General features: G+C 41.6%; 1 protein-coding gene across 1 annotated transcript; it reads right to left on the bottom strand.

Moving 5' to 3' along the window:
• Positions 1-4060: 4060 nt before the first annotated feature.
• LOC106561534 (BTB/POZ domain-containing protein kctd15) lies at positions 4061-12654 on the bottom strand. The gene is made up of 5 exons (XM_014125601.2): positions 12038-12654; positions 10345-10520; positions 9361-9505; positions 5463-5765; positions 4061-4874 (listed from the first exon to the last, which is right to left on the bottom strand). Exons 1-5 carry the CDS (start codon positions 12062-12064, stop codon positions 4710-4712), a joined length of 816 nt encoding a protein of 271 aa, XP_013981076.1. The 5' UTR covers positions 12065-12654; the 3' UTR covers positions 4061-4709.
• Between the last annotated feature and the right edge of the window lie 1438 nt (positions 12655-14092).

A 14092-nucleotide genomic window follows, 5' to 3' on the forward strand; every position in this document is an offset into this window, starting at 1 on the left:
CTGTATAAAAGACACCTGGGAGCCAGAAATCTTTCTGATTGAGAGGGGGTCAAATACTTATTTCCCTCATTGAAATGCAAATCATTTTATAACATTTTTGACATGCATTTTTCTGGATTTTTTTGTTGTTATTCTGTCTCTCACTGATCAAATAAACCTACCATTAAAATTATAGACTGATCATTTCTTTGTCAGTGGGCAAACATACAAAGTCAGCAGGGGATCAAATACTTTTTCCCCTAACTGTATCACCCCTTGCATCTGAAGCTAAGCAACCCCACACCACCCTAACGTTGCTCCCAGATCATACTGCCCCTTGGGACAGGTACACTGGCTACTCTTTCACTTGGCCACATCCTTGTTTTTACATCACGTCTAGTCTCATTCACTAGCTGTGTGCTTTACAATGCTGAGAGCCTAGAAGCTGGCAGGTGGGCACACAACAAGCTAGAAGAAAAAGAAACACACACCTATTAAGGCGAGGTGCTGGCTAGCGGAGTAGAAAACTTGAAAATAAGGGAGAGCCGCACACTCTAGGAGCTCAGATGTAAATATTTAATATCCAACGTTTGGACAGCCAAGCTGTCTTCATCAGGGTATCATCACACACACTGCGAGATGACTCATTTATATAGTGTCAAAAGACACACAGGTGTCTGTAATCATGGCCAAGTGTGGCCTAATATCATTGGTTAATTCTCAAATATAAAAATGGCATACAAAGAACAGCATACAAAAAAACAAATGGATAGCATACGATCATAGATTCATTTTAGACTACACAAGCTTACAAACAATTACAATGGCAAAGTCACAATTATCACAAGAATGGCTTCAGATCAAAGTCTATGTTGAGACCGAAGGGAGCAAGGGTCTTTAAGTTAAAGATCCAGGCAGCCTCTCGTTTTAACAATAAATGATCAAGATCACCCCCTCTCCTAGGGAGGGTGACATGTATGCTGTTCTTTGTATGCCATTTTTATATTTGAGAATTAACCAATGATATTAGGCCACACTTGGCCATGATTACAGACACCTGTGTGTCTTTTGACACTATATAAACGAGTCATCCCGCAGTGTGTGTGATGATACCCTGATGAAGACAGCTTGGCTGTCCAAACGATGGATATTAAATATTTACATCTGAGCTCCTAGAGTGTGTGACTCCCTTATTTTCAGGTGGGCACAAAACGCCTTTTTTTTTTTACCATGACTCCTATGTACCTCGAGATGCCTTGAGTCTCTGTCCCAATCTGTTGCGTCGTTCTCAAACATCCTACAGTAGTCATATTTATGTCGGGGTCCTTGCTATTTAAGCCTAATGCCTCCCCACTAAGGATGTTGCATCACATCATATATAAACTTGGACCAACAGGATTGTTTGGTCACCGTGGTCAGGATCTGTGCTCTCCAGGGGCCTTATTTATCAACTGTGCGTTCATTTCTTACTAAATTCTGGCATACCTGGAGATTGATAAATCCTACAAACTGTCCCATGCAACATATACGCATGTTTTCAGTGATAAATCAGAACCAAATTACATTATATTTTTTTAACAAAAACACCCTCATTAGCTGTATGATTTGGAAATGTTGGAACTGGGCCATGTCCTTTTAGAAAAGAAAGCTGAATAGCAAATTTGATTACATTTTTGTAGAGGTGTGGGCAGAATGTTTTAATCTTTTGCAGAGACTCTCAAAAATAAAAATGCATTCTGCCAATAGCGAGTACCAAACACTGGTCATGCATTCTGCAAGATTGATTGTCTATTGAACAATTTAAAAGTAAATGTTGCCTACAGCCCACACAAATTGTTGTTCAATATTTTGTTTATCAATACATGATTGTGTTTCTGAGATGAAATAGGCTATTATATTGTGCTCCTATCGCACAGCAATACTGTAGCCTACCCATACTGTCAGGCTACCAGCCTATTTGCTTTTGAGCATGGTTGGCTATTGAATGAGCAATGAATAAATGGTAGTCATTATTTATAATTCCTGTGCATCAAACACCTCAATTTCCCCCAAAATAACAATCTTTGCTTGCAATACAGTTGTACCTACGCATGGTCTGAGATTTGCGTGGAGATGCACTTCAAATTTAAAATGGATAAATACCAACCTTTGTGGGAAAACTGGTTTAGTCATTTTTCTGTGCACACACCTTTGATAAATGAGGCCCCAGGTCAAAACCTACAAACACTGATCTGCGTTATGTACGTTTTCCCCAACATATTGATGAGGAAGGAACCATTTCAAAATGAAAGATAATGTTTGCATGTTATGTACTGGGCAAGTACTGAGTTTGGGGGGAAAAAAACAACTCCTAACATGTTCTAAAGGTAGCCTCAGCGATATGACGTAGATGCAGAAAGTGAACCGCAGTGGGTCAATTTCCTCAACAACTAAGAGCGTTGAAGCATGAGGTTCAACTTCTCCACTGTTTTGGTCCCTCGGCTACCATGCTTTGAACAGCGCGAAGCAAACCCGTGCACATGCGCAGATACTGTATGACTGCATCTTGCTCATCTTAATATCTGCTGCTCATGGCAAGATCATTTCTCTGATTCTACCTTTTAATTTACCAAACCATAAGGTGAATGTTGAAGAGAATCCTATTGTTTTGATAGTGGTCAGATAAATGTACCAGGAAGTACTGTGATGTCTGCTATTAAAACACAACATGTATACATACTAGTTCCAGACCTGGGTCCAATACTTTCAAATATGAAATATGAGCTCGATTTAGATTGCCTGGTACAACAGAACCTATGGAATAGTCCCATTTTTAAATGCAAACGCCAAGCTAAATCAAGCCCACCTTAATTACTTTCAAGTATTTGACCCAGGTTTGGCTGATATACATGGTACTTTAGGGTTCCTATTACTATTGGCAGAATAGTGAAACATCTTAAGATTTTTTTTGTTTAGTTTTTTTGTGTGTTAAAGAAATTGTGCGCCAATTCTAATATTCTATTCAATGGTTCATACATAAAATAATCTCTCCTATTGTAGACGTGAATCTAGATGAATTACCAGGATCCATTTAAAGATATAAGTATCATTATTCAGATTCAACCTCATCACAGAACACAGGGAGCTGGCTCTCTTACACACTCACTCAGGCTAATCAACAATGTTAATGAAGATGACAATTAACAATGCGGTCATAATATTGAGCACCATTCCTATATAGTTTTCTCAAGACCTTAAATTCCATCCGGGACTTTTCAATCAACTGAAAAGTCCATCATTTGCAGAAGTTGCAGCACCGCTTAACAATATCTATTGAGTGATTGACTTTTAATGCTGATGATCAACATCAAAATGTCAATCTGTCACGGCGATCTGTCAAGTCTTTTTTATAATGCTAATGGGATACTACTGCTTCCTTATTTTTTTGGGAGGTCAAAAGCCCTTTTTCAGTTTGACTTTGAAATGACTGTCCATTAAAGGTTTTTAATGCTTTAAATGTATTTTTTACTGTAACATGCATTTGTTTATATAGTGCATAGTTCTAATTGATAAATGAAATAAAGCTGTGGTGTATGTATATTCAAGTTTAGAGTCTGGGTCTTAATCACCCGGCTACTGTATTATGTGTTGAAGGACACATTTTTGTGACTATTTATATTTCCTACTGTCTGTGCATTCAAACCTGACGCATTTCAGGTGATGCAATTTTAGTATTGTTTGTACCTTTGCAAAAAAAACAATAATAAAGAAAGTGATTGAAAAGCACAAATATCCTAATTTCTTTGATGGTGTGTGGCAGGTTGAGTGGCTTATTGTGGTTTTATTGTCCCAGCTATTTGTCTGTCCACGAGAGATTAGGGTCTTCTAAAAAACAAACAGCAGTCGAGACCGTTATCTTTTTGTCAATACGACTTTACAAATGGAAAACATGTTGACTTACCGTAAGCAAACACATATCCTAAATATTAATTGAAATTGCAGTTATAAAAAATCTTAATTATGTGCACTATATCACTCTATTGTCACATAAAATCTACATTTTTCACAAATATATTTATCCTAAAAAGAAAAAGACCCCATATTGTCCATTTAACATTTAATTGTACAAATACCTACACATACAGTATATGACCTATTCAGATTGACCAGTGTAGGAAGTTGTCAAGAAATGCAGCAAGCACACAGAGCCATGTTCTTCCTGTGGCAGAGCAGGACATGGCCATTTTTCACTGTGTTTACACAGGCAGCTCAATTATGATCTTTTGACATTTATTGGTCTTTTGACCAATCAGATCGAAACTTTTTCAATAATTGGGCAAAATATCAGAATTGGGCTGCCGGTATAAATGCAGACAATGTCTCTGAACTGGAGGATCTGGCATACCTGTAGACCCATCCTTAGGCTTGAACAGGAGTCCCCAGTGAAACCTAAGCTGGACCTGAGCACCATATTACTGGAGCTATTTCCTTGTTCCTTGTAGTTGTTAATAGCCCAGAGGTGACTGACCGTTTCCCTTGGAATCGGCAGCAGAAAGAGTTCCATAGACTATTTGAGTCTCAATAGAATCACAACCTTCTCACATCTCGCTTGCCCAATAAACATTGCCATTGGCACATGATATTCCCAAGCATAAAGAGTCGTCCTTCAGTGTTTTGTGTAGATAGGACCTGGAGATGAGCACCGGGGTTGTGGAACATCTTATCTCAGGGGTCCCTCTGTTCCTCCTGACCTAGTCCAGAGGCTCCTGTTTGATCCGGATAGTGGTGGTGGTGCCGATGGACTGACCCCTGTGGAGCTCGCGACACAAGACGTACTCGCTGAACTGGGAGGAGTCAACTCCGCCACCACACGACGCCCTCATGCTGAAGCCCTTCTGGAACAATCTCTCCAGAACCTACAGGGAGCACAGGACAGACAGACAGACAGACAGACAGACAGACAAGAGCTTTAGACATTTGACATGAGTTAATCAGAACTATTTGTATAGCACTTTCAATACAGGTAACAAAGGGGTTCACTTCATAAAATAAAAGTACAAACCAAGAAACAAATACAGGAGGAAGGACAATTAAAATCATTGCAATCATACATTAAAAGTATCTTTATAAAAGTGTGTCTTCAACAGGGATTTAAAAACAGGCACTGAATCTATAAGCCTGATCTCCCCTGGAAGACCATTCCAAAGTTCAGGGGCCCTAATTGCAAATGCCTGGTCTCCTTTCATTTTCAACCTAGACTTTGGAATGGTCAACAGTGCCCTGCCAGAGGATCTCAGGCTGCATAGTTATAGTGTGGAGTACGCTATTGTTATACCCTCTTCCTTATACGTATGACGGATTTGACCTAGAACTACACAGCACCTGAACTTAGTTGAGCCGACAGCACTCAAAGTAAAGCTTGGAAGGAACCACATAACAGAGTTGACCTGGAAGGAACCACATCATAACAGCGCTGACCTATGGAACTACATTACCGTCCGTACCTGAACTGAATTGAGCCTGCAGTAGCCGTTGAGCGGAAACCGGATAACATGTGTGGGGTCCTGGTTCCAGCCGGCGTTCACCGAGTTACACATGACGTCTCCGGTCTCGGGGAAGATCTCCTCAATGAGCACCTTCTCCCCGCTGAGGGCAATTCTCTCACCCAGGTCAGGGGTCACTCGGACCACCAGGCACTCGCAGGGCCGGCTCTTCTGGCCCTCCCGCTCCGTCAGCCAGCGCTCCAGCTCGCGGACCATGGGTGTCAGCTGATAGTAACGAGCCTCCTCGTATAGCTGGGGGAAGTCCTGCCATAGTAGAAACAAACACATACTGTTGAAGCAAGGATACATACTGTACACACAACACACGCGTGCACACATACGCTAGAAAGCATAGACGCACCGACAAACACACACACTAATGTTCATAAACAAACTGACATGGGTACAGCCTGATGTGGTTATTTGTTAGCCAACTGCTTTGTCATGGTCCGGATAGATAAACGTGTTTAACTTGATAACAACAAAGGATTTAACTAATACACTGCCTGAAATCAAAGCTAATTTAACTATAATACACACACAGGGTTTAAATTTCAGGATGCCCAGAGGTGTTGGGCACTATTGTAATATATTAGTGCATTCAAAGTATTAAACATATCAGTAACACTTTACTTGAAGAGAACCTAAGGACGGCATAACACAATTACAACTCACACAGACGTCATCTCCAGCCGTGTCCTCAGAGCATGCGCAGACCAGCTGGCTGGTGTGTTTACGGACATATTCCATCAATCCTTATCCCAGTCTGCTGTCCCCACATGCTTCAAGAGGGCCACCATTGTTCCTGTTCCCAAGAAAGCTAAGGTAACTGAGCTAAATGACTACCACCCTGTAGCACTCACTTCTGTCATCATGAGGTGCTTTGAGAGACTAGTCAAGGCTCATATCACCTCCACCCTACCTGACACCCTAGACCCACTCCAATTTGCTTACCGCCACAATTAGTCCACAGATGACGCAATCGCAATCACACTGCCCTAACCCATCTGGACAAGAGGAATACCTATGTAAGAATGCTGTTCATCGACTACAGCTCAGCATTTAACACCATAGTACCCTCCAAACTCGTCATTAAGACCCTGGGTCTCGACCCCGCCCTGTGCAACTGGGTCCTGGACTTCCTGATGGGCCGCCCCCAGGTAGTGAGGGTAGGTAACAACATCTCCACCCCGCTGATCCTCAACACTGGTGTCCCACAAGGGTGCGTTCTCAGCCCTCTCCTGTACTCCCTGTTCACCCACGACTGCGTAGCCATGCACGCCTCCAACTCAATATCATGTTTGCAGACGACACAACAGTGGTAGGCTTGATTAACAACAACGACGAGACGGCCTACAGGGAGGAGGTGAGGGCCCTCGGAGTGTGGTGTCAGGAAAATAACCTCACACTCAATGTCAACAAAACAAAGGAGATGATCGTGGACTTCAGGAAACAGCAGAGGGAGCAGCCCCCTATCCACATCGACGGGACAGTAGTGGAGAGGGTGGAAAGTTTTAAGTTCCTCGGCGTACACATCACAGACAATCTGAAATGGTCCACCCACACAGACAGCGTGGTGAAGAAGGCGCAGCAGCGCCTCTTCAACCTCAGGAGGCTGAAGAAATTCGGCTTGTCACCAAAAACACTCACAAACTTTTACAGATGCACAATCGAGAGCATCCTGTCGGGCTGTATCACCGCCTGGTACGGCAACTGCTCCACCCATAACCTTAAGGCTCTCCAGAGGGTGGTGCGGTCTGCACAACGCATCACCGGGGGCAAACTACCTGCCCTCCAAGACACCTACACCACCCGATGTCACAGGAAGGCCAAAAAGATCATCAAGGACAACAACCACCCGAGCCACTGCCTGTTCACCCCGCTATCATCCAGAAGGCGAGGTCAGTACAGGTGCATCAAAGCTGGGACCGAGAGACTGAAAAACAGCTTCTATCTCAAGGCCATCAGACTGTTAAACAGCCATCACTAACATTGAGGGGCTGCTGCCAACATACTGACTCAACTCCACCCACTTTCATAATGGAAAAATTGATGTAATAAATGTATCACTAGCCACTTTAAACAATGCCACTTTATATCATGTTTACATACCCTACATTACTCATCTCATATGTATATACTGTACTCTATACCATCTACTGCATCTTGCCTATGGCGTTCGGCCATCACTCATTCATATATTTTTATGTACATATTCTTATTCATTCCTTTACACTTGTGTGTATAAGGTAGTTGTTGTGAAATTGTTAGGTTAGATTACTTGTTAGATATTACTGCATGGTCGGAACTAGAAGCACAAGCATTTCGCTACACTCGCATTAACATCTGCTAACCATGTGTATGTGACAAATAACATTTGATTTGATTTGAAGTACATAAGTATTTCCTTCTGTGGAATGTATGTGATGGATTCATTTATACCAAATGTTTATCTCCACACAGAAAACACATCTGTACATCTCACCTCCCCTGTCTTTTCCCCTTGCATGCTCATTATTATGATACTATTGCAGCACACACACACACGCACACACGCACACACACGGCAAGCGGTACCGATGCTCCAAGTCTGGAACCAACAGGAACCTGAACCTCTTCTACCCCAAGACACAAGACTGCTAAATAGTTAGTTAAACAGTTAACCAATAGCTACCCAGACTATCTGCATTGACCCTTTTTGCACTAATCTCTTTTGACTCATCACATTTGATTTGACACACACGCACACACACACACACACACACACACACACACACACACACACACACACACACACACACACACACACACACACACACACACACACACACACACACACACACACACACACACACACACACACACACACACACACACACACACACACACAGCAGACACTTCTGTTCATAATTACTGCGTGAGAGATAAAGAGAGAGCTGCTTATTTTTCCCTCTGCATTTTCTCCAAACTGCTTCTGACATCAGGCATACACAGAGCTGCTACACCCTCAGGCTCCTCTCTGTATCAAAGCCTGCCTCCTTAGCTCCCCTCCCTTCATAGGCTTGAAGCGAGGGATAGATGTGTTTTATAAAAGAAGGCTCTATCTGCAGGGCACTTTAGTCATCCTGGGCAAAGCACAGAATAACACAGCTACACTAACTACAGAGAGAGAGAGATGAGTGAGATGCCAGATACACAACCACACACACATATGTAAGCACTCTGGCATACACGCGCACACATACATGCGCACACACACACACGCGCACACATACATGCGCGACACACACACACACACACACACACACACACACACACACACACACACACACACACACACACACACACACACACATATCACTTTAGCAAAAAACACAGTGTCCCTGCTTCCAGCCATGCAGAATCGACCCCTGTAGGAGCCCAGGGCAAAATGGAGACCTGATTAAAGTGTCAGAAAGCTACAGAGTTTACACACACATAGCGCTTATAGAGGTACACAGTGATAGAATGAAGATAAAGATGTGTTTCTGGGCAGAGCAGAATAATTCTATGACTTTACGGTCATGTTTGCATTTGCCTAACCATCCTGAAATCTCTGTGAGAGATACTATGTTTGTAATTGTTTGTATGTGTGGAAATGAGGTGCCTCTGGTTCAGAGACTGTGTTAGCCCGCTGAACAACAGCCTAGGCATTAGCTCAAAGAAATAACAAATCTTCATGGCTAGGGCAAGTTACCTTATTACGCGAGCATAGTTCAACCAAACCACCTTTGTTAGACATACAGTACATAATGTAATGTATTATGTTACTCTTTGAGATGTGAGCTGTAAGAGAGCTGTCCTGTAGTGTGTACTGTACCTTGAAGTCCTCTGGGAGCAGTAGTTTGCAGGTCCTGAGGAAGCTGAGAATGTATCTGAATATGTCTCCATCCCTGTCGATGAAGTAGTGCTGCTTCAAACTGTCCAGTACAATGGGCTCTGTTCCATTAAACAGACGACTGATTCTGGAGAACAGAAAAAGACAATGGTTGAGAGCTCTAAATTCATACTTTGAATCAAGTAGTACTTGAAGTATGTTTAGAAAACCGTAAAACTTGTTTCTAGTGTTTGATCATCACTTACATTGTAGGCAGGAAGTGGGCTACAACTGCATGTTGTTTATTCTAGTATAGAAAATACTAAGGGTTTACTACAACTTCTGAATCACATACTGGGTTATTTACATTTGTCCTCTCTCTCTCCAGAAATCAATGCCAACTGCTTTCTATAAGCCCAGTTACTCATCTTTCTACTTCTCTCCTCTCTGCCTGAGGTGGTCCTCTACTCTTCCAGCAGGAGTGTCACCTCACAGCTCCAGGCTGCTCAGCCTTCTCTCCTCTCTGCCTGAGGTGGTCCTCTACTCTTCCAGCAGGAGTGTCACCTCACAGCTCCAGGCTGCTCAGCCTTGTCTCTCTCTGCCTTCTCTACTCTTTCTTTGTCCTCCAAAAAGCAATTAAAATCTACCCTTTCTTTTCTCTCCAGCCTTTTCTCTCTCTTTTTTGCTAGATCTCTCAAAAATGATCATGGTTACCAAAGGTATTGTTTCAACATGATGTTGTGTGGATTTCTATAAGTGTTTTAGTAATGTATCAGTCATAATGCAGTGTCAGTATGAAGCTGTCCATGAACTTATTGTATCGCTCAATAATATGTTATTTCTCATGAAAAAATATGGTGCCATATGCCACGGTGCCAGATGCATCCCGTATTTGTATTTGTATTTATTATGGATCCCGATTAGCTGCCAAAGCAGCAGCTACTCTTCCTGGGGTCCAGCAAAATGAAGGCAGTTGAATTGCCTTACCTAGACTCTGGGTATTTAGTGAGAGTCCCCAGGCTGCTGGTGTACATGTGTCCTCCCACATCAATGTGGACCGGTGCATTGGCTTTAGTCAGCTGGGCCGGTGATGGTATGCCCTGGGCATTCATTGGAGAAACTGGAGAACGACTCATAGACATCCTGGACATGCTCCTTCCCTCCTACAGCAACACATGGAAACAGATAGTCTTTGTATTAGAAGTGTGTACTGTATCTGCCCTGAGAGTAGTAAAGTGAAAAATAGTGAAATGTCTACTTTTCATTAAAGGCCCAGTGCAGTCAAAAACGTGATTTGCCTGTGTTTTATATATATACCTTATGAGGTTGAAATAATACTGTTAAATTGTGAAAATTATGCTAATGCCCTTTTAGTGTAAGAGCTGCTTGAAAAGACCGCCTAAAATTCCAGCCTGTTTTGGTGGGATGGAGTTTTGGCCTGGCTGGTGACATCACCAGGCATAACAGCCAGTTTTCAGTTTTCCCCTCCCCACTCAGACCTCTCCCAGACAGTCCTAGTAAAATTCTTGCTTGAGAAATTGCTCTTTGCTAAGAAGCTATTTTTGTTTCTATCTTTACCATTTTAATTTAAAACAATCGCAGTAAGGTACTTAATTGTTACCTAGAAATGCTTTGATATTGAGATAAAAACGGCTGCATTGGACCTTTAAAGTTAGGCTACTGATGAAGTAATGACATGAAGTAGTAGCAAATGAGGTGCAAGACTGTACAGTAGTTTAGACTATAGTAGGGCTAGCAGCCAATCAAACTGTTTCAGAGATACAATAAGCCTGAACGTTCCCCAATTAACATGAATACAATATTCATGGCCTGCAGACAGTAGTTGAAGTTTCCCACATTGAAGGAACAGAGGGCATTCATGACCCCAGGGCACTGGGTAAAGTGCAGCTTCTGGACAAATTGAAACAACCAACCCCCCACCAAGTCTCTCCATTGTAAAGAGGTTCTTTGAACCATAAAGGTGAACAGGAGGTGAACTTCATTCAGTGTTTTGCCAGGGGAAAGATGCCTGGGGCTGCTGAACAGAACACACAGAGTCCTCATTTCCAGGGTGTTATCTCCTCTGCTTAGCCAGAAACCAGTATTTTAAGAAATCGATTTAAAAAGAAAAACATTTCATGTTATAAAACCAAAAGGAAACTACATACATTTCACCCATATTTTCCCCATATTCTGAGATGTAATATTCCTTACTGTACATATTATTTCACACATGAATTCAATCAAGAACACATGTATTGAATAGAAAGAGTAACGAATAGCCTATAATAACGTTCTAAAAGCAAGTTTGGGCTTGATATACTCTAGGCTATTCCCCCAAACGCTCTCAGTTCTGACAGCACGGCAATAAACGGTGAATAACAATTTAGGACGTAATTGGGGATTCTATCAGTCACTGAAGTTTGCGTTCTCCTGCGTTTCGGTAAAATATAACAAATATGTCACAATCCACTGGTATCCAAATAGAGCTACCGCCGGCTCACTTTTCTTGGTGTGTGGAGTCCAAACGTTTGAAAACGTTGTGGTTTAATCACGGAAAATATACACCAACGCAATGATTTTATAGAGTAGCTGTGTCTTTAAGATTCTACTGTAGTGTCAGACAGACTACATGTTCTCCACCAAATAAAACTACAAATGAAACATATTGCGTCCTTACCTGGGAGGACACGGATACAGAAGACATAGGAATCTCTTCTCCCTTCCGATTTTATCTCTGTTTATGTCAGTTGGGTCGTCGTTTGCTTTAAATCCGTCTTTGTCCGAGCCTTGCTTTTTCTGATATGATGAATCCGTCGAGTTTTATGAGAAGAAAGCTAGTCCGTCTCTAAATAAAAGGAGGGCTAGTAGAATTCTTGCCCTAGGCTATTCAAACGCCCGAAGGGCAAGGATTAGGTTACAATAGAGCAGCTTTTTATCTCTCGCCTCAACTCGTTTCAAGATGAAAATTTGATCCCCCGTTTCTTATTTCACAAGTAAATTTGATTTTACCAAAAATATCGCGGTTTATTTCCAACGGAGAGCGGTCTGGTCTGCTGCACGGGTAACGGTGTTCGGTTCAATCTTGCTCCGTATCAGATTAGTGTCATAATTCACTCAACCGATTTACCAGTGTTAATAACTGGCAGTGTGTATAAAAAAAAACATACGTTTAACTTGTTGATACAATGTCTACTAAAGTAGACTACGGTCAATATCAATCAAACTATAAAATGATAGGTTCCGCTCAGAACTGACGCACAAAGCGTGCGCAGATCTTCTCTGTCCTGTAGTATTCTCTTCTCTGGCCCCAATCAGAGGTGTCATGCCCATAGGGGGCAATGGGGCACGTGCCCCCTCAGATTTGTCCTGTTTAAAAAAAATATATAATATATATATATATATACATACACACACATGAAAACATATATATATATATACACACACATATATAAATATATAACATATGTTTGTTTCTCTGTAATACTACTAGTCACCTATCAATTTTAAGAAGTTGGCTTTAGCCCACATAGGTTCCCAACTTAATTACTATTTACCAAGAAGCCATTTCAGGCTTTCAATCAAATTAGAGTAGCTAGCTTGTCTAACTATCTTAGCTGGCATGCCTGCTGACATGGTAGACTTTAGAAAAGCAAGCAATAACTAAATGTACTGAATAAGACTCATTTCGTTCAATCCTTTACTCAGATTTGAGCAGAGATGCAGAGAAGCATATTTATTTTCTTTTTAAAACGAACCACCAGTGAGGAGGATACACAGTTCAATAGGTATGCTTAGATATGCAGAAAAATTTTACGTTTTTTACTTAGAATTAACCACACTCATTACGGCTCTAGATTGCAGGAAAAGCTGTTTCAGGTGTTTGAAAAATGAACATTTGTCCAACTTCTGGACGGGACCACCACCCAGCCATTCTTACATACTTTGGGCCCCATTCGATTTTTTGAGTGTGTGACGCCCCTGTCCCCAATAGCTAATATTCTAACATCAAACATCCCCCTGGCATTGAAGCCAAATTACATCTATCGTCATGCATTATGCCATTGCAAAAGGCCCCCTTTCAGGTGCCTCCGGTCAAATGCACCATTTCAATTATTGTGCGCTGTTAGATGGAGATGTTTGCCCCCAGCGCTTGCAGGCAGATCCGTTTTACTCCTCAAACACAAGCTCAGTTTGGTATGCTATTGGTAACAAAATATAGGCCAATTTTAAATCTGTTGCAATCCATCAAAATTGGTCAAAGCATGATCTATTCATATGGTCACCACTTTGGGTTCCATTGCACACAGCATTGCAGAGAAATTCCAAATGTTTGATTATTTGTGTACTTCTTTGACATTTCACTGCATTGCTATGAGCTAATAACATAAGCATTTCGCTGCACCCACTATAACATCTGCTAAACTGTGCACACAACCAATAAACTCTGATTTGATGTTGATTTGAAAAGCTGTGATGTCCCTTTTTGCATGCTTAGAATATTAATACAATTGAGAAAAAATATCTAAAACGTATGGGAAATTGATATACAGTACCAGTAAAACGTTTGGACACACCTACTCATTCCAGGGTTTTTCTACTATTTTCAACATTGTAGAATAAAAGTGAAGACATCAGAACTATGAAATAACACATATGGAATCATGTAGTAACCAAAAAGGGTAGTCACCCTTTGCATTGATGACAGCTTTGCACACTCTTGGCAATTTCTCAA

The sequence above is a fragment of the Salmo salar genome, chromosome ssa10, assembly GCF_905237065.1.
Source record: "Salmo salar chromosome ssa10, Ssal_v3.1, whole genome shotgun sequence".
Lineage (NCBI taxonomy): Eukaryota > Metazoa > Chordata > Actinopteri > Salmoniformes > Salmonidae > Salmo > Salmo salar.

Excerpts from the sequence above, each read along its gene's own strand:
- LOC106561534 (XM_014125601.2), bottom strand. The coding sequence starts at position 12,064 with ATGTCTTCTGTATCCGTGTCCTCCCAG. Across the intron at positions 9,506-10,344 it reads ACTAAATACCCAGAGTCTAG|AATCAGTCGTCTGTTTAATG; the intron begins GTAAGGCAATTC and ends TCTGTTCTCCAG. Across the intron at positions 5,766-9,360 it reads TGCTCCCAGAGGACTTCAAG|GACTTCCCCCAGCTATACGA; the intron begins GTACAGTACACA and ends CTACTATGGCAG.